At 34.9% G+C, this 21,380-nt stretch overlaps 2 protein-coding genes across 8 annotated transcripts in view; one reads left to right on the top strand and one right to left on the bottom strand.

Annotated features, from left to right (window-relative positions):
* LOC112452957 (regulating synaptic membrane exocytosis protein 2-like) overlaps positions 1-21,380 on the bottom strand; it is a 164,585-nt gene that overhangs the window by 48,345 nt on the left and 94,860 nt on the right. For all 7 annotated transcript variants that reach the window (XM_025013438.1, XM_025013436.1, XM_025013437.1 and 4 more), the window contains exon 11: positions 11,638-11,706. In XM_025013438.1, the coding sequence (XP_024869206.1) occupies positions 11,638-11,706 (69 nt within the window). The remainder of the gene's footprint in view (positions 1-11,637; positions 11,707-21,380) is intronic.
* LOC112452960 lies at positions 18,368-19,800 on the top strand. The gene is made up of 4 exons (XM_025013443.1): positions 18,368-18,467; positions 18,575-18,729; positions 19,292-19,447; positions 19,715-19,800. The coding sequence occupies exons 1-4, from the start codon at positions 18,442-18,444 to the stop codon at positions 19,780-19,782; spliced, it is 405 nt and encodes a 134-aa protein (XP_024869211.1). The 5' UTR covers positions 18,368-18,441; the 3' UTR covers positions 19,783-19,800.

The raw sequence follows: 21,380 nt of genomic DNA, 5'->3' as shown, positions 1-21,380 counted from the left end.
ACCGTAAATTCTGCGATCTCTAAGTGGATGAGAACTTGTGCGACGTGTCCGCAAAAACTTTGAAAATTACTTGGAGGGAAAACGGGCAAAAATAAATCTCGTTTTACTTTTATTTGATCTTGTACATCATATGGATTTAGATACATATATCTGTATCGGACTGGCTTAACACAATCAAAGTAATTTATGGAATTGATTATACGAATTGACCTTTTCTGGAAAGGGTACCAATTTGTTAGGAAAGCAGGAAGATTAACAGATACCCCAAAAGTCAAAGGGGCATAATTTTAACTCTAATTGCGATATCCATACAAATACCATATAAGCATAAATTTGAAATTTATTTCAAGTATGTTTGCGAGTTAGTTTGTCATATCCGGCGGAAATCGAGTTTGTTGGAATTGACACACAAATTAATGTAGTCGCGGAATTGTAGAAAATATCGCACAGTCGTAACTGTTCTCAGCCGAATGATGGATCGATCGCGTTTATGCCGAGAAAATATAAGACAGATTGTAAGTTTCGCGCTATTTGTGCAAATAATGCAATATAATCCTCTATGATATTTTAATAAGGGAAAGTTATATAACAATAGTAGGCAGGGGGAAGGGCGCAGGAAGGAGGAAGCGATAAAAACGGAGAGATTTACCGATATAATAGCATATAACATTCTTAATTAATTCTGGCTGCATAGCGATGATAAAAAATTGCCAAGTTGGTTTTTCGCATTTTTATACGTGACATTGCAACAGCATTTCGCTTATTTCCCACGTTTACAGCGTTTGCTATTTAAGACTTTTTTATATGAATTTTATAGACTGCAGTTGGAATGTACAAAAACATATTTATTTTGTTAATGGATTAATAATAGGTAAAATGTAATAGGTAATGTGTTTAAGTATTGCTCTAATTTGAAAATATTATTTACATGATATATCTATTACCTTTTCTTATTATGAATAATTTAAAATTTAGAGATTTAGATATGAAAATGATTTAATTAATATTAAAATGATTTTGAAAGACGTGTTTAATGCACAACATTTTTAAAAAACGTGATCAGGATTCCATCTTTATCCTTTATATATACTTGCATCACACTACGAAATTTCGTGTTGTTTTTTTCTACATTGCAGTCGAGTATTACACACAACTGCCTTCTTCTATAAAATCTACTCTATCTTCTTTTCGCACCCGGAGACTTGTTTCATCTTATCACTAGCTTTCTCACTAAACTCAATAAACTAGCATCCACGTATTTTTATTCGTTTCGGCCTGATCTCGTGTGCGTACTTTAATTAAATGATGTCATGGGTGATTTGTGTGTTGTGTATCGTGAATGCGTGCTGCGTGCTGTGCTTGAACGTGTGTTATTGCTTTGTGCGTTTACTTAGGGCGTCTATAATGCGGTAGATATGCTTTATAACAGCAATATTCTTGGTGGCTTACATGTACTTTTCTGATTCTTATATTTTATCTATCTTGATCTTGTAGTTTCAGAAATGTTATACATTGCAATAAAAATATAATTGTTATTATATCAATATAGGATAAACTAGGGTAAGATGGCCATACAGGAAAGATGGCCAACTTATGTTCTTTCAATCTAGCTCCCCATGAAACATCGAATGAATATGGGTTGGCCATCTTTCCGGTATGGCCACATCTTACCCGAGTTTACCCTATGTAAATAATGAGAGTAACAGATATATTAGTGTTCAATTGGAAATCAATCTTCAAAATTATTTAATATTTATTATCTACTATCAAATGAGAGTAACAGATAGATTAGTGTTCAATTGGAAATAAATCTTCAAAACTATTTAATATTTATTATTTACTCTATCAACAGTTTTAAATGAGATTAAGCTGTTAAAATTAAAAATGTCTAAAATTAGTTTCAAATACTTTAAAAATTTTACTTTTGATGTAACGAGGGGAAGGATCAATGTATAAATGGCCCAATACACGTTTGAATTTTCGACATGCATTTTTCATTTTAGTATTTCACCGATTGCGGGATATTTTCTTTTTCTCCCGATCTGCACTTTCGTCTTCGGCATGTGATATCAAGATCATGTCACCGGACGACGTACCCACGTTGTATAAAGATTTTCGCTGGAGATGCGATGACAGTGTGGATTGAAAGGGTATAGGAAAAGAGTCGAGATGTCGGAGGCATAGTTTGATATACGGCTGACAAATACACGAGCGTTGTATCGAACGAGCCCTTACGCCCATTTCTCGTGCAATGCGCATAGTGCCCAGCCAACATTTTCGCTTTCTACGCGCCTAAGCTTCCGTGGTCGACCGTGCGCCATTCTTGCGCATTGCCGGCAATGGTATTGTCCCTATGTGTATTGGCATGAGAAATTCGAAACTCGCGCGCGAGGAGAACCACTTAATTAAGTATTATCGTACTAGCCGCGCGGGTAATTTCGTTCTGATGTGTACGAATTAATCCTGTTGCTGCCGCGCGTAATTCTGCCGCCCTTTCGTATACTCGAATCGTGAAGGAACATTCAGCAAGTGCTGTCGATACATTTCAACGATTGTGAATAGAGACGTTTTAACTTTCTGGCGGTAGTAACAATGCTGTAATCAAGAACGAATATAGAAATATATTGAATATGGAAAAATATTGAATATAGAAACTATAGAAATGAAAAATGTTTGCTGGAAATAGTATTTTCGTTACGATAATATAGAAAATCTACCTACAGTATTATAATAATTTATAATATAGTAATATTCATATTTGTTACGTTATAGTAACAAATTAATATAATAATATTCATATATGTTACGTTATAAATCTGTACCTTAGAGATATAACGAATCGTATCGCCAGTTTTGTCAAGATTTGAGTTAATACTTTTTCCGATGTTCCAGAGGCTTAAATCGTATAATGATAATAGTCTTATCCATTATTACTAATTTCTAAAATACAATGTTTAGAAAAAGTCATATTGGAAATTTTCATAGCGCTTTAATTTTGATCAGGTACAGCGTGTTATTGACATGTACTATTAAACGAATCAGTTAAAGTACTTTATTAAAAATTCAACAAATTAAATTGCTACTTTTATTTTATGAAAGTAAAGAATACCTACGTGTACCGAAAAAGAATACCATTTCCCTATTTAAAACTTTAAATTTTCTTTTCTGTAAATTCATAATATAATGGAGATACGATTCTTTACCTCTAAGGTACAGAAATATGATTTGATTTTCCGTTCAAATAAATGCTATTTGAATTTTGAGGAAACTAGTGCTAGTTCACAATGAACTCGTAGAAACAATATCAACGATTCGTCAAACGTACCGTTGAATGAAATCATCGCAGTTGACAAAGAGTCAAAAACTTGACGTATTTGAGATGAATCAAGTTAAAACCTCACCACGTCGATGTCTCGCGGTCGAGTCAGTCAGGATTTTAAATTCGGTAGTCATCGAATATCAATTCTACCAATGAATCGGTTGTCATTCCGAACTATCGTATTGACCGACGTGAAAACCTGGCGTTTGCACAAACGCGACTTTAACGAGATACGACATAGACGCGACGTCGTACCATTTAATTGATCAACGTCATCGAGTTCTCGAGCGCAGCGGGATTATCTATTAATGCTCTGACGAACTGGTTAAGGAGAATCTCGTTTGCGTCAGGATAGCTCCCAGAGTAATCCGGTTAGAGGTTTCGCTCGCACGCTATGGCAATTATCAATAACCATCAGTTATGATCATTTTGTGATCTGTTGTGATCGATTTTGATCAGTTATGATCCATTCATGAGTGCACAAATTTGATTTACATTGTTTCTTGTAGATACTTATTTGGAAGAATTGTATTTTTTGTTACAAAATTAATTTTAATTTTTCAATTCTTGAATCTATTACTTCTTGAATTTATGAATATACTCGGATCTGTATGTAAGCTTTAGATATGGTAATTTAATTAAATTTAACAAAAAAATTCTAAAACGTATTTTAAGAAAATTTCGCGTTCGCATAAAACAAATATTATCAAACTCGAGACCTATACGTTCACATTCGTTTACGAAGCAAAAAGGAATATAATGAACGCTCAAAAAATGACAAAGTTAATTAAAATTCACGTTGGTGTTCAACAACTTGCAAGAAGCACGGTCTAATTACGAGTAAATGTGCAAATTCCTTAATTATAGACTACATGCTGCTCATTTACACGTGTTGCTGCGTGCTTGCGATAATGATGTTAATTTTAAATTATTGTTATCATGGAATTATTTTAAGCATGTATAAATTAGAACTTTATTATAATTACATATTTTGCTGCTTAGCTTAACTGCGATATTTGCCAAGAAATACCGTGATGTTTATTATTAAAAATAAATTTTATAATTACACGTGGCAAACCATGAGTGTACAGCTAGATAGTAGGAAAGGACAGAGAAATGGCCGCGATAATGGGAATTGCGTCTGTTCATAGCCACAATAGCGTACCTGTTGCGGACAGTTCAGAAGCTCAAGGCGTAACCCCTTTATGGATTCCGTTTCTATAGATGATTTTCTCATTTCCTTGACCTTCTTTTTATTCCTCAGTCATTTCTCCAACTTAGTAGAATTTAGTTACTATTTTAAATTAATTTGACGAAATGTTGATAAATCGTCGCACGAATATGATAGTACATTATAATTTGCTGCATATGACGTTTAACAATGTCAACAATAAGATTCATGTACCTTGATATATTTTTTTAATTAATTGAAATAAAATGCATATTATTCTTATTATTTTGCTTTTAACTAGAAATATCTTTGTGAAACAAACCAACAGTTTTGAACTGTTTTGTATAAAATAAAATGAAAATGGTAATGATTTGATTGCGTATTCTCTCGTACGCTTTCTGTGATAAATCTGACACAAAAAATCCTTGCTCGAGACCCATGTAAATAATAATAATGACAATAGCTTTCATCTACGCTTGCGATGCAGTACACGTAAACTCGTACTTTTTCTCGCTCATTTCCATTAAGTTTGCCCTCGTTTGCACGATTGCCGGTCCTCGATCCTTGAGAGTAGATTATTCTAAATGTTCAAATGAGAAAAAAGTTTTACGGAAATATTAACATTCGGATGGTGATCTCCCTCGTGAAACGGCATTGTTGAATGCAAACGAGCGCTTGATAATTTGGAAACATTATCAAAAAACCTCTAGCAACAGAGAGACTCGACATAAATCACAAAAAAGAAAGAATAATGCTGATGTCGAATAAGTTTGTTGTATTTCTGAATAAAAAAGTGTGAACAAAGCACGGTTTATTTTTATAAAATAAGGACGCGTTTTATTTTACGGACGAGAGATCCGTAATTTCATGTTTTATTAAACGTATACTTTCAATAAAACTCACTCAGAATTGTTTATTTAAATGATTTTCATAAATGTTTACGAAATTTCATCTTTTCACAAGTACATGTCACATATTTTTTAAGAATCTTTGAATGTATGTTACATGTAAATTTAAATCGCCACTTTTTTCTGCATTGAAAATGTATACGATCTATCAAGATCCATTTTTATGACGACATTATCAAACTGATAGATTACAGTTTTATACGGTTGTGCGTCGCAAAGTAGCAGTTTAAATACATTATGTCGAGATTAGAGACCGATTCCTCGTGCGCGTAATTAAACCTCCGCGATAAGTCCATGTTTTTCCGCGTTATTCGTTGACGTCGTTTAATTATAATTATTGTCCAAGTGAAATAAATCGTCTCTCTACCTACTGCTGTTCTTGCGTGAAGTATAACGATGTCACGCGCATGGAGGCGACAAAGCGAGAGGCGTTTCGCTTTAAATTATAGTTTGCAGCAGCGCGACACGATATAATTCATACTCTGAAAAACGTGACTTACGGATTAATTTGCATTGTTGCTGAGGTTTACACGCGAGCGTCGTCACTCATAGAGAATTTTTACAGTTTTGCGTGTCTATCGCAAACAATCGGGTTTTTTTTTTCTGTTGTCGAGACCATGCACACTCCCGAGTTACCACCCGCTCCTGTTCCGCGATTTGCATTTTTCGAGCAACACCGAAAGCGTCCGTCACTCAACGATTATCTATTTAATCCTCTAACATTTACGCAATTGCGTTTTGTTTTAAACCGTGTTAAACCGCGAAGATCGAAAATGAGCTTGTTATTGTTATACATTATACCGCTTATTTTGAGGTTAATCATGGATCTATATACATCAGCTTTGAAATCGTACACTCTTTGGTTATTAATGCATTAATTGTCATTAATGCTTTATGTTGAACAACAATATACTAAATTTCTAATACAATGATGGATTATTAGATCCCATTTAATTATTTGATTCATATTTATTTGAAAGATAGCAAAGTATTGATGTACTTCAGAATTGTCAAATTTTTAATCATTCTTTCTAGTTTTATATGCTAATATAAAATTATTTGAACTAGCACGCATATCATAAACTTTCAGTCAAATTTAAATTTTCTGGACTAAATACCAATTTCATCTAATAGATATAAATATCCTACACGATGTATGAGTGTAACAAATAACATTCATCAATAGCTTTTTGAATAACCATGATACCGACTTTTTTGCGTTGCCTCAATTTCGAAATTTAAATAAATAAAACATAAATATATATTTTTTGCGACAGCATTAATATTTAGGAGATTCGGTGTAAAATCCGCCATATCGTGTATCAAATACTGCATTCAGACCCCCTTTTGTAACAGTGCTCGTCCTATTATTTCATGCGCATATTCTCGATCAAACAACCCTGACAATATTCGCCAAAACTGCCACAGCAAACGTCCCCATTTCTCGTGATTAAATCAAAACAGATTCCTGTCACGGTTTATATATAGTGAACCTGTTGAGCGTTAAATCGTTAATTCCAAACATCGTTATTTCTCACAGTGCGTTATTCGTTACTGTGTTCCGCAAAAATATTTAGCCGCCGCGCAATGGTCAGATGACACCTGCAAATTGTTTGTCGTATCGATTGTTATACTTATAAAAATAATCTCTTACGACCTTTCATGCAAGATTAATTGGTAAAAATACAGCTTTACATAAAATTCATTGATTTTCTTCCATTTTTATACCTTTTATACGCACTCTCAGAAAAGAATTCTAGATACAATACTATTAGGATCGAAATAGGGCCAATCATATTTAGTATTGAAAGAAGAATATTTTAATCTTAAATAAAGGAATTCTTAAATTAGACTTCTAGAAAAAAGAATATTTTAATCTTAAATAGAGATATTCTTAAATCTAGAATAAAATAATCTTGATGCTATCCCTCTAATTTTCTCAGAATTATTCTAGATTCAAGAATTCCTCTATTTAAGATTAAAATATTCTTCTTTTAATACTAAATATGATTGGCCTTATTTCGATCCTAATAGTATTGTATCTAGAATTCTTTTCTGAGAGTGCGTCTTCAACTAATACTTTTTAATTGAATCTACCAGAATAGAGGTGTTTTGAAAATGATTAAAAAGTAAGCTTCTGCTATCTATTTATATCCTTGAAATTTCGTTCAGATTCATTAATTATTATTTACTTATAACTTAGAAATCGTGGACGCCTGATATAATAATAATGAGATTGATCAATTTCTATTTAGGAACTTTCGTATTCCTAAACTTTTCGTTTAGGAACTTTCACCTCGCACGAATTTGCTTTTATGAAGTTTGTCAGATATGGAGACGTGCGTCAAGCGGGAGACCAAGATAACGAGGGGTTTTTGATCGACACGTACGTATCCAGGTATGCGGGGCAAAGCCGAACGGTTTACAAACGGACTTGCAAAATACGGCGAGACATGTCCGTTTGCGTTAACGCGTCTCTATATTGAGCTGGTTGCGGCTCGCCGGCGGCGTGAGCGAGCCGATCGATTGTGCCGAATATCGGCTCGCCTTCAGGTTGCGAGCACAGCTGCGTCCGTGGTGTCCTGTGATTCGCACGAAAAGCTATTATCCGCGGATAGATGTGTGCAAATGTCGGCGACTGCAATTTGGATTCGTGCGCGGCGGCGACAGGTCTTTCGCACGCGCTACGCCGTCACTATTTATGAAACGTTCAAACCTATACGATTCTTCATATTCGCGGTTTTCGTTGAATGTCTGTTTGTTGAGTTTCACTGTGTTTTAAAAAGATAGAAACATTTTTGCGGTGGAAATACGCGATTTTTATCCTTGTCCAATTTTTTCTCCCAATATTGATTCGATTTTCACTTTGAAATTTGAACGGGCAAAGGAACGATATATAACTTTTAAGCTAGTACTTTGTACCGGTCGCATCTTTCTATTTTATTAAATTATAAATATTAAATAAAACCAAATATAATAATCGCATTTAATAACTCCAAATAATTTGATATAATTTACGAGACTTTTTAATCGCCTTATTTCTGATTAATTAAATTGTAGAAATTATTGTGTAAATGCGGATATCATATGTGTTTATCCTCCGCGAGATATTTCCTCGTCATCATTCGGAAAAGCTGTCATTGCGAAATTGCGGCCTGGAATTACAATTGTACTCACAACCGGTTGTGTCCGTGTATTACGTATCATCGCGCTTAATGGCTTTCCCTTCGAATTGCACGAATCGCGAAGTAGGATTGTTATTGCGCTTTCTGTGCGATTACAATAGATTAACTGTTGATAATACCGTGATTAGGTGTTGTTCGATGCGTAAAGACAAAACGATGTATAAATGGTATCATAGGGAGACATATATTTGTCAAATTAGCTCGCGATCGACAAAAGCTTTGTCTTTACGAATCATATAATTGTGTGATATAATTAACAAGCGATATATTATATTGCACAATTATACAATTCGTAAAAACAAACGCATCTACTAAAATAGGTAAAAAACTTGAGAAATGTCTTGAAAACATTCGTAAGCTATGTTATTAAATATAATGATGAAAATTATATAATGATAAAATGTTATTAAATATAATGATAAAAATTGAAAAATTCTATTTTACGTAATAAATAATCGAATGAGCTTCAATTGAAATTATAGTTATCTATTACGAGACAATGAATTTAAACGTATAAATAATATATAGTGATATATGTTGTGATTATGTAAGTGATTATGTAAGTATTATTAATTATATAATGATTGCCGCGTTTTACGCGGCAATGTTGAAAATCACGAAACAGTTATTTTGTGGAGTACAGGATTTTATTTAATTTAAATTTTGACTCAATGTTGATTATTGCCTGATTTATATCGATGAATGATCGCGAACATATCATCTTAAATTTCAATTCGCTTATGAAATAAAATCTTAAAAATAGCTTGTATATCTATTTTTAGCTAATAATACGAGCAGCCAAACACACGTGTAATTATATATAATTCGCAGTTTTACGATATTGAACGAACTACATGACGAAACTAGAACCACTGGACCGCCCGTAAATTCACTATGACTATGGTGTGGTCGTCACGTCGGGAATTTCGTGTTATTAAATAAATGCATTAATTGTTCTAAATATTAGCACGTGTTAATATTTGATTACGGTATAACGACGCAAAATTCGCGAGGCTGACGAATATGTATTATATTATGAATAGTAGAAAATGAGCCACGAATCGGTTAAATTATTATTATTGCAGAAACATTCGCGAAAAAACTTATTCTCGGTCTAATTATAACTAAATGTATAACTTGTTAAAAAAAATCTTTATATAATTTTTCAAATTTATTAATAATTGATTTAATTAGAAAACTGTCAAACATTAAGAATCCTCTATGGTGGTTTTTGTTGCTGAAATTCCGATTGTCCCGAAAAATCTCTCGGAATGCGTTTTAATTTATTATGTTCACAAAAACATAACCGATAAATTTCTTCGGTAACCCTTGCCGCGTCTCTGTGTCATAACGGAGAAACGGCGAGAACTCGGACGCATATTATAGAGGAAACGAAGCGTCTGAATGCGCAACGAATAATTAAACGTCAATCGCACGCCTACTCGTCGAGCGCAGGCTTAGAGCCGTTGCTGCCTCTGTCTCTCTCATCTCCGCTCATTTACCTGGCTATTTACCTAACGCATATGCTGTGTACGTCGTAGCAGTAGCTATTACATAACGGTTGATATAACTGTAAGCCGTCACCCATTTAGAGCAACGGTTGTGGCTGCATCGACAACCTCCGAGTGATGCGGAGGCACCACATTGACAAATGCATTGTATAATACGATACGAGATCGGATGATACGAGATTGCTGTAACGATAATAAGTTGAAACGATGTTATTAGCAATATAATGATATATTATTAAAACTTGTCGGAATCTACATCCGTTATCCTTTCCTTTTTAATCAAAAGCGCATGATGCACGATGTAATCACGGATTTTTTTGAATTCTCAGAATAAATTTCATATATGTGGGTGTACGTAGATAGAAAGAAAAATACATAATTCATTGAAAATGTAAATGTGAGCGATACGTGGAACGTCACAGTGAAATAGGCACAAAGATAAAAGACCGTGGTGTAAAGTGACAATGGACGAGGAGGGTAAACACAACGCGTAAGTGAGAGAGAATATAGACGAAGAGGAAGTGGCGCGTGAAAGGATGACAAAGAGAGATGGAGTTGCGCGGAGAGTGGTAAAAGATTAATGGTGTCGCAGCCCCGGTTACTGATTAACTCCGGATCCTATCAAAGTACCTCGCGATTCGTTAATCTCTCGATTACCATCACGCCAGGCTTGCCAAACCTGTTGCACTCCTCAGCGATTATTCTGCGTAATATCGTCGTCTTTCCCAGAAATATTATTGTTCTTATTAAAATTAGTTAGCTATTGTTAGAGAGAACTCTTGATCTTTCGCTCTACTGCAAGCAAAATCCCCCTTGACATTTAAATATGTATCACGTCATGTAATACATCTCGCTCTCTTGAAATTTTTATTAAATTCCTTATAAATAGTTTTTCTTTTATTTGAATTTCTTCTCAACAGTATCGATAATATATAAAGGTGAAATGATGATACTATTATAAGGATATAAGATTGAAAAATATTAACGGATAATATAAATAGATAAAAAAATTATTCCTAATGTAATGAAAGATATACTGACAGCGTTAATTTCTAATCAGAATAAAAATATAAATTATATAATAAAATAAAATAAACAAGTTAAGTATTTTTTATTTCGAAAAAGCCGCACACTTCAAAAAACTTTGTAATTCGTAGTAAATTCTTCTAACATCAATAAAAGTTTTTTAAAAGTACCGATTGTGTGTGACAAATGTAAAAGAAAATGGTGCGATTTATTTGAAACGTTAACGCTTGCACATTGTACTGATGCGTCAATAATGTCAGGAATTTCAATATAACTCCTAGTTACAACGAAAAGTCGATATTCAAGACTGTAGAGATGGCATAAAGCATTATTATCATTGTTTGTGCGATAATAAGTATTAAGCGATATAAATCAGCAATATCAGTTGGGGAACTGTGACCGATCGATAGAAGTTTGACTGTAGAGCGAATTCAAAGACACTCCTTGAATCTCAAGTTTCAAGCACATCGAAGGTACTTCAATCAGTAGTAATTAGTATCATCTAATTTATACTCACTTCTGTGTCCTTTGTCCATAACCGGATCTCTCCTCAGCTTTACCCTCCTCTTCGGATTCATCCGTGGAGCTGAAAGATGCAAAATATATGACAACTTTAAAAAACTCAGTATCAATAATTTCAATTAACTCTAATTAATCGTCAGTTCTCGTATTTCTAAGAATATTTAAAAGAAGTAAATCAAAAGTAAATCAGAAAATAAATAAAGTTCAACACTTTAAAACTTTTCGGGAAAGAGAAATTTATCAATATAAGGCTGACTTCACAGAAATCAAAACAGCTGTAATTTATAGATTTAATTTAAAAAGATAATTCGCGCGCGCGTGAAATATAGAAAAAGTGTGCAGAGAAAACCAACATATTTTTTCTAATTAAAAATTGAATGCTTACGACTCGGTAAAATTAACTTGGGATATTTCCGTAAAATATAAAGTATAAAACGGATAAAAAGAGCAGGATAGTCATAAAACTAGGCATGATTTCAGCAAACATATGCTGCTTGAGTTAGTTTATAGTTTATAACATGACAGATTGAAAGAGAAATAAAATTTCTCCTAACGCTGTCAATCATCGTTTCGGATTGCAGCAATATGTGAAACGACTGATAGATATTACGCCCACGTAATATCTATCAATCGTTTCACATACGCCGATAAAAATCGCTTGGTATTTTTGCAAGGAAAACAAGCTTAACTGAAGTTATTGCATTTTATGCGGGAGTGGAAAACTCGACGCTTATAACACACCCGCCAATGGCGAGCTATAAAAGGATCGCGAAACGAAACGAATTGAATTACGGTCAAGATTTTCGAACAATTCCTTTTTTATAATGCGCCCCGGCGATTTCTGCTCGATGTAGCGTAAAGGCGATTTTAGTACAACCCCGATTACATCCCTTCTACACGTTCAAGCCCAACATATCACGACGATCGCTTCGGAAAGTTGATGATCCGCGAGCAAATTCGAGATGAAACCTATCGATGTGACGAAGTGAAAGCGATAAGTTTTTAAATGTGTGAAACGTAGATAGATTTGTTGAAAAGACAGAAGCAGTGAGAAGAAAGTAATATTTGTTACATTGTATACAATGATTCACAAAACTGATCACACAAATCATATCATTGTTCTTTTTCGAAAATTTATAAACGAAGATATTTGTAGCACGATCATAAATATTTGTTTGCTTATGTGTTATGTTGATTTTGAAAGATTTTCATCGGTTTCCATTTTTTAATTAATTAATTATAGATAATTGTTGTGTAGAAAGTTTTTAATTTATATTTATTTTTTACTTAAGAATCTATTTAAGATTATTCTGTATATCTGTATATACAGAATGAATGAAATAGAAAAATATATATCTATACATTATCTTCTTTACTTAATTTTATCAAAAGATATAATATAATTATCGTTAGGTATAATATAATAAAATTTAATTTATTTGGACTAATAAATGCATAAATAATTAATATTTAAAAAATTGGTCATATATTTTTTAAATTATAGTTTTTATGTATGTATTAAAAAATACATGCACAATCAGAAATTAATAAGTTTACAGTTTATATTTCTGTTTCAAATTATTCTGAGCTATAAGAAACATAATTCTATACAAAGCATATAAATAAATAAAAATTTATATTATACGAAACATTATCAAGCTGTGTTGTAGAGAATCTCCCTTAAGATATGAAAATTTCTTTCTATTATAATTTAAATAATTGACACTTCGTCAAATAATCTGCTTCGTGGACTACTTATCGTTCTCATGATTATAAAACTTCTATTGTTTTTTTATATTTTGGGTTAAATATTATCATTATCGTCATCCAAAAGCTATTGTTTAATATAGCAAACGGACATTAAATTATTTCGCATAATTGCACCTATTTTTGAATAAATAGTAATTTCTAAAATAAATGTTTCTGTTAATGCTTCGGGTGAACTTGTCGCAACACGAGTGATCGACTTTAAAATAAAATTTACACTACGAATATGCAGGCTTTAAGTAACTTTTAAACTGGGGTCCCATACGGCATGTGGTCCGTCACGACACGTGGCTTACTTATGCCTGTCAACAAATCGGCTCACGAATTAGCAAGCAACGAACTATAACAAGCCGCAAAGGTCCCATGGCGCGTTTAGCTCGTTTAGTTTAGACTCATATAGGCTTGTAGTCTTCAGCTCATCAGTTTGAAATGGATAGCCAACGAGAAAAGATCGTGGTCTGTGCAGCAATAATACATCTCTTTTCTTTTTTAATTATTTAATTAAAACATTTAATATTGTTTCCATTCTTTTCCAAGAATCGCTTATAGCGTTCTTATGTCTTTATGAGAAAGAATGCTTCAAGTTCCACAATAATTCTTCTTTCTCGTGTGCTTCTAAAAATTTAAGGTTTTCTCATTCGACCACTCTCCATGAGTTAACATACGAGTTAACAATTGAATCACGTTTTTGGTTTTTATGGATTTCATCTCCACAGCTTCATTTTTAATCTTACGTTCTCGAGACTACTTGGTGAGTTTTTTCTTTTTTTAATTGTTTTTTATTTTCAATTTTTAATTTTCATGTGTCAGGTTTATCCTGATTACAGATCATCAAGTAATGAATTTCAATGTCAACTTTTTTATCCACATGGCTTTTTGACCACGCTATAAAATGCTGACTTAACAAACGTTAAAACTTAACTTTTATTTATCATTTGACACCGCTGAGAATGGCTCAAAGCCATTTCCCGGACCTCCGTTTTACGTTTTAATATATATAGTTATAATCGTAACTAAATATTGTGACTACTTACACATCAACAATCGCGTTATTCTCTCATTGCTCATTTTTACCCCACTTTAATTATCGAGAGTCCTATTCTTATTCTGCCATAACAATTTGAATCACGTTTGCCTAGACGTGTATAACATATATGTTTCGACAAGCCTACGCAAGTCGACGAATCGAGCGGATCAACGACACGCTATTGGTGTGGTCAATGGCTCAATAAGTTTTGACTCCGATAATATTTAACCCAAAATGTCAGAGAGCAATAGAGATTTCACAATTATGAGAACGATAGAAGTAGTCCACGAAGCAGATCATTTAACGAAGTTTAAATTACAATAAAAGGAAATAAAAATTTCATATCCTAAAGAAGATTTCTCTATTTATCGACTCTCAAACGGAACGGCGTGCCGTGAACCGCGAGTCGCGAGCATTAGCAACCTATCCTAGTCCTGGACGACGCGTGGCTCGGGATGATTTGGTGTAATTTGCCAAGGCCAAGCCTCTACGCGTCGTGGGACCCCGGTCCCAGCTTATAATATAGCATATCCTGCTTCAAAAGAATAACATAGTATGTATTGGTGTGTTATACACACGCAAAGCAAGAGATAATCGAGCGATGATATATGGGAAGGAAGCACTTTCACAGTCGGTTTATAAACATCAAGGAGTGAACACGACTTCATAATAGAGGCGACAAATCATGGGGTTGCTTAATAGACTGATCGCTGTTTTGGATATCAAGATACTATTTTTAAAAGTAAACGCAATTCCACTTGTTGACGACCCTTCGTCGTTCCAGTTGGAACTGAAGAAAGACGACGCTGTAGAGACATTCAATAATTCAATAAGGTGCAATGAAAGGTCAGGTGGTTTATATTTGTTATTATACTCTATTTACATATCACGTATCAATTTCTAAGGTAATTTCTTCGAAATACCTTGCAAATTAGGCGTTTATATATTATATATTAATACGTATATTAATTTTGCTAATTTTATTACAGTCGAAAGGTATCACGATTAGTTCACAATTATACGGAAACATATAGATATAAACCAGAACATGCTATGCCTGAGGCACCCTATCAACTTAAGACTCGAGTGAATTTTAAGAAAAAGGTAATCAAGCTGATAAGTAACGCGATGATATTCGACAAAGAAATAAAGAAGAAATAAGAGAGAGAACAATTTTCGTATAAATTAGCAATCTTTTCGTTTCATTTTTATTTTGCAAACGAATTATCAATCTCTTGTTTGCTTATGCTACAACTATAATCGGCTAATTTGCCAATTACGAGTATTACAGTTTCACACGGAGTTGACATGTTGCGAAGGCTACGTGCAATCCGGTGCAATGTGCGTACCGCGTTGCCCGCAATCGTGCCAAAATGGTACTTGCAAGGAGCCGGACGTGTGCATCTGCAACACAGGATACCGCATGTCGAGCAACGACTTGTGCGTGTCGGCGTGCACAAACGATTGCGTCAACGGTACCTGTGTCGATCCTGGGGTTTGCATTTGCAACGAGGGCTATATTGGTTGGACTCGGACGGATTCACCTGCCGACCCGTTTGCCCCGCGCAATGCGAGGAGAATCACGGATACTGCACTGAGCCGAACGTGTGCACGTGTCGTCCCAATTACAGGAAACACAAGAGATTCGGCCACGTCTTTAAGTTCATCTGCGAGCCCATTTGCGATCCTGAGTGCAAGAACGGTCTTTGTATCGCTCCTAACGTCTGCATGTGCGCGGACGGCTACGAAAAGGACGAGGACGATTCGTTTATCTGCAACGCCATTTGCGACGAGCCGTGCGTTTTTGGGAAGTGCATAGTGCCGGAAATAAACTGGTGCCTATGCAAACCCGGTTACAAACACGCGAACGCAACCGTCTGCGAACCGGACTGCAGCGAGCCCTGCAAAATGGGCACGTGCGTGGCGCCGCAAACATGCAACTGCAATGAAGGTTACAGACAAAGTAACAACTCCAAACATATATGTGAGCCGATCTGCGAAAATGATATGTGCGGTAGCGGCATATGCGTCGCGCCCGCAACATGCTTACATGAAAATCAAACAGTGTCCAATACATCTGACGTTTTATCTAACTCGACTCAAAGCAAACCGATCTGCACGATACCTTGCGGTCCTTGCGGACCTAACGGAGAATGCACATCGCCCAATGAATGCACTTGCTTCGAAGGGTATTGCTCACACGCACAGTCAATTATAACAGAGCTGTATGAAAAATTTTCGAAAACACTGTTTCCCGAATTGGCAAGTATATATCTGTACAATAAGATATAAATGTTATTATTAATATTCATTATCGCCAGAACTTTCGACAAAATATCTAAGAACCACTCACCGCACGAAAGGAAGGTTTTAATCTTCTAAAAAGTGATTTTTTTCTTAATTTTCTGTAGTCACGCCTCTTTTTTTTCAAACACGTTTGTCACACGGCACAGGGTCAATTTGACCCAATCAATTTTCAAGCAGCTGCTGTTCATCAAAAACTAACAGTTCAAATGGATCGCAAAACATTCTAGAATAAAGTTTAAACATTGTAGAATGTATTCTCATTATAAAAAATTAACTTTTTAAATGGCATCGTGTTCAAAAAAATTCTTAAAAACGTAAATTTTGAAAAAAATCATAACTTTTATTTTTTAATGTTTTTTGCATAGATCTTTTACTCTTAAGATGTTTCTTTAATAAAAATAATAATTTGGAGTCACTTTGACTCCGGATGACAACCGAGGGTTAATCATAACAAAATCATATTGTAATTTTTTATAAACATTTTTTTATTATTATTAGTAAAAAGATGTTTTAATTATAAGTTATGACAAACATATACATTTAACAATTCATGATTATTGCCTAAATAATCCTTAAAAAGAATTGCTCGACAGGATTGTGTCTTTAAACTTTAACTTTTAAATCACGCACAAAGTTAAAAAAAAATTTTATTAACTTTACTTGAGACCTTCCGAAAGCCTGAAAATTCCTTTTAAAAATTGAGCTTGTGTTTCCGTTGCCGAGTTATCGTGGCCGAATTATCGCGTATTTGAAATGGCCAATACATATTCAAACTTTTTTCATCGTTGAGAATAAACCTATCGGTATCAGTACCTAATATCCAAGTAATACATGACGGAAAGATTGCACAATCAAATTATATCGTATTTTATCGATTCGAAGTAGTCGTTTGATTTGGAGGAGTGTGTTATTTTTAAATGATTTTTTAAATTACAACTAATTAAATTTTTTTATTTTAACTTATTTGGATATCAACTGTCAAACAACTAGTCTGAGGAACATATCTGCCAACCGGTTTGCGATTTCATCTGCTGGAATGGTAAGTGCACCGCGCCAAACGTATGCACCTGCGATCCGGATCACTATCCGGAGTGGCTGGAAGATGATAAACCTCTAAACAAGATCATGAGGCACCGCTTTCGGTATTGTCGAATGAAACTCTTTTTGACGCTCTTCCAAGACCCCTCGTGGCGTCCTTGCAACGCTCTCTCGTGCGGAGATAACGGGACGTGTGACGAGTCCGGCATTTGCGTTACCAGGAGGGACACGGCCGGTGATTGCATACCCATCTGCGATCGAGGGTGCTTAGACGCCGACGGTATGTGCACGGCGCCGAATCGCTGCGTGTGTCGCGACGGCTACGCGCTGCATAGCAATCGAGATCGTCTGAACAATGAACCAAGCGTCTGCAAGCCGATTTGCGAAAGGGGCTGCCAGAATGGCGTTGCGTCGGCCCGAATGAGTGCATTTGTGACTATGGTTTCATATCGAACAACGATCATCACTCGAGACCGGAGTGCATCCCTAGGTGTGCTCGCAACTGCAGCGGACACGGCGACTGTACACTGTACTAGTATCATTTGGATCGATCTGGACGATCGCGACCAAGAGCCACGATCGCGCCACGAGTCCAGATGCAGTTGTCACTCCGGATGGACGGGAGAGGATTGCGATCAACCGACCAAGTGCGTCATAACGATGGCTTATAATGAAGCTAAGAAGAGGTGAATACTATACTGACCCGCCGATTTCCCGTTCGTGGCCTCGCAAAGAGCGCCCGCCATTCAATAACTGACTAGACGAATCTTATAATTCGTAAATATGATTGCAGAGTCTTGCTTCATTTTGCAAATAGCGAAATCAGGCGAGCTTACGAAGGTGCACCGTATTGTTATCAATGCGACAATTTTTTGGACAACAATACAGTGTGCTATGTGATGCAAAATTATGAACGCAATTTGACTGTCAGCTGTTTTCTTAATACAGGTATTTGCAACTTAGAAATAAATTAGATCTTTTTTCAGTAACGACATAAGTTTTTGTAATTATGTATAAAAGTTTATAATTAATGTTCTTTTAAACTCTTTTCGATTATTGCGTAATCGCTTTCAAATTGTCAAAGAATTTTAACAGTTTAGGAAAGAACTATTTTCAATTTTTTTTAGAATTGTGTTTATTGTTAGTTATATAGATTGTTTATAATATCAATGACAATATATCGATAAAAGGGGTTGGACACATGGAGTGTGTTACATAAACTTTTCTAAATATAATTGTCAGAAATTATACTAAATATTACTTGCAAAACATCAGAGTCTGTTTCCATAAATTGATTAAAAATACTTCTAATTTATTTTATAAAAACAAACGTCTAGAAACATAAATTTAGAAACTAGCTTCAAAAAGTGTGCTTGTAAAGAAAACTACACACTGATAAAAATAATGCGAAACTACTGTTAAGGAGAAATGTAATTTTTTAAATAATTATATCTATCATACCAGACATTTGAATTTGTTAGTTTTATCTCTATTGCTTTTTATTTTGCAGATTTGCCTTGTTACGCGATGTCTCGTTCAAACACCTTGAGTAATGTTACCATAATAGTTTGGCCTTTCGTGATTCTCGCTATATTATTAGTTATAGGTCTGATAGTGGCAGGATATTTCATGTATCGCAAACGTCAAAAGAAGAAATTGGCTACAGGTATTCTTTAAAATGTGTTAATAACATAATTTATAATAATTTTACGTTTTAACAAAAACGTAACTAAAAGATAGTTACGACATCGTATTTTGAACTGTATGCATAAAGCGTGATAACAAATTATTTAACGTGAAGGATAAGACAAACGCTCGCAGCTTGCGCGATATCAAATAGCTTTTACGACACTTAAATAAAGGGCTTTATAATTAATATTTTATTGTATTCTAAGCGACAACGAGATAACTATCTTGAAATATTTGATTCCAGCAGGTACATCGACAAACATTTTTGTGCGAGAATCTCTCGCTACCGAGATTTTGTTGCCTAACATCTAACTTTAAAGGAGACATCAGTACGAAGACTGCAGTTAAGAAAAATAGACTGCAGTAGTTGTGATAATAATAAATAACAGTTGTTGTAGTAATGATGTACTAGATTATATTTTATTGTTCTTTCTAAAATGTGTAGATAATTAAACAATCTTTTTGCGCGTGTTACAATTAAATTTTCCTTAAATGTCCGTAAGTTTTAATTATTATTCTTTATATTTATACACACGAAAACGACGAATAAGGAATTTTCTAACGTAATTGCAATACGCGTAAACAGATTGTTTAATTGCATGCACTTTCCAAGTCGGTTCAACTTTAAATGAAAAACGTCGTACAACACAATTCTACGCGAATTTCATTAGTAGCTTGGTTGCAACGAGCTTGAATGTCATGTGATTATTTAGCATGGAAAATGTTCAATTATCTTTCCGTTGCGCTTTTCACTTTTTCGCGCGCTGGATTATCACGGTATATTTGTTGTTAGTGAATAAATTAATCTGACATAAATTTTAAATAAGTTGAATGCGAGACTATATAATTTTTTACGCTTAGAAAATCTCACAGCGAAGTTTTGCTAGGGCAAGAAGCAAGAATTCGTTGCTTAATTAATATGATATTTAGCAGTTTGTTTCTCTATTTAGCCAGCATTTTTATATATGTGATTAATATATCAATCTCACAACGATCCGAAACGTGGTGAAAACATACAATAAACTCGACCACAATGCAATCTAAATTTTAAACCGTTTCGGAAAGCAAATTTTCCAATTAAATTATGAAATGTTTTTATTCTATGTTAAAAAATACTAACTAAAAATACTAAATAATCAGCAATTCGAATTCTTTAGTCCGTGCGTATTCACATTTACATACTTTTATCACGTGTCCTTGTGAATTTCCTTTAATTCACAAGATATCGCATAAAAGACCCTGTTTCTCCTCACGAGACATAAATCAATTACGTGACCCACTAACGATTTCAACAAACGACTCTACGTGCAAACTGCGTTATCCGCCATTGCAGCGGCGAGCTTGTACATAGTAAAATTACATACAATCACTTTAGCATGAAAGGTACATGTTATCTTCGCACCTCTGCTTCGCTCTCTGCTCTTTTCCTCTTTCTCTCTCTCTCTCTCTCTCTCTCTCTTCTTCCCTTCCTCCCTCTCCCTCCCTTTCCCTCTCCCTCTCTCTCTTTCTACCCTCTCGCGTTTCTCGCTTCATCTCGCTCCATGCGCAGTTTGTTGCATCGCAGTTTATCGGCGGGATAGACGATGGCGTAATCTGCCTTCCGATCGACAAGCCGTTAATGAACACGTGGACAGATCGCGATTCCCACGTAGCTCTTGCATGGCGTGTCAGATCGCGATAACTGCCGCGACTGCAATCGATATTGCGCGCGGACCTAACGCGGGCGAGTTGCCTGCCGAGCGAGAAAAATGAAACGGTCCGTTTTTGCAGCCGTAACTCGGTGACCCGCACGGTGAAGAGGAAAATACGCGTCGAGTGGTCTTGCGATAATATCTTCGGCAAACCGTAAGCGTTGGAAACGATCCAAGTGCTTCTTGCGCCCTTTTAAGGCGTTCGTTGTCGGCCGTCAA

The sequence above is a fragment of the Temnothorax curvispinosus genome, unplaced genomic scaffold (genome assembly GCF_003070985.1).
Source record: "Temnothorax curvispinosus isolate PA1 unplaced genomic scaffold, ASM307098v1 QBEX01003877.1, whole genome shotgun sequence".
NCBI lineage: Eukaryota > Metazoa > Arthropoda > Insecta > Hymenoptera > Formicidae > Temnothorax > Temnothorax curvispinosus.
The sequence above is the reverse complement of the archived record's forward strand: the minus strand, read 5'-3'. Positions and strand labels throughout refer to the sequence as shown.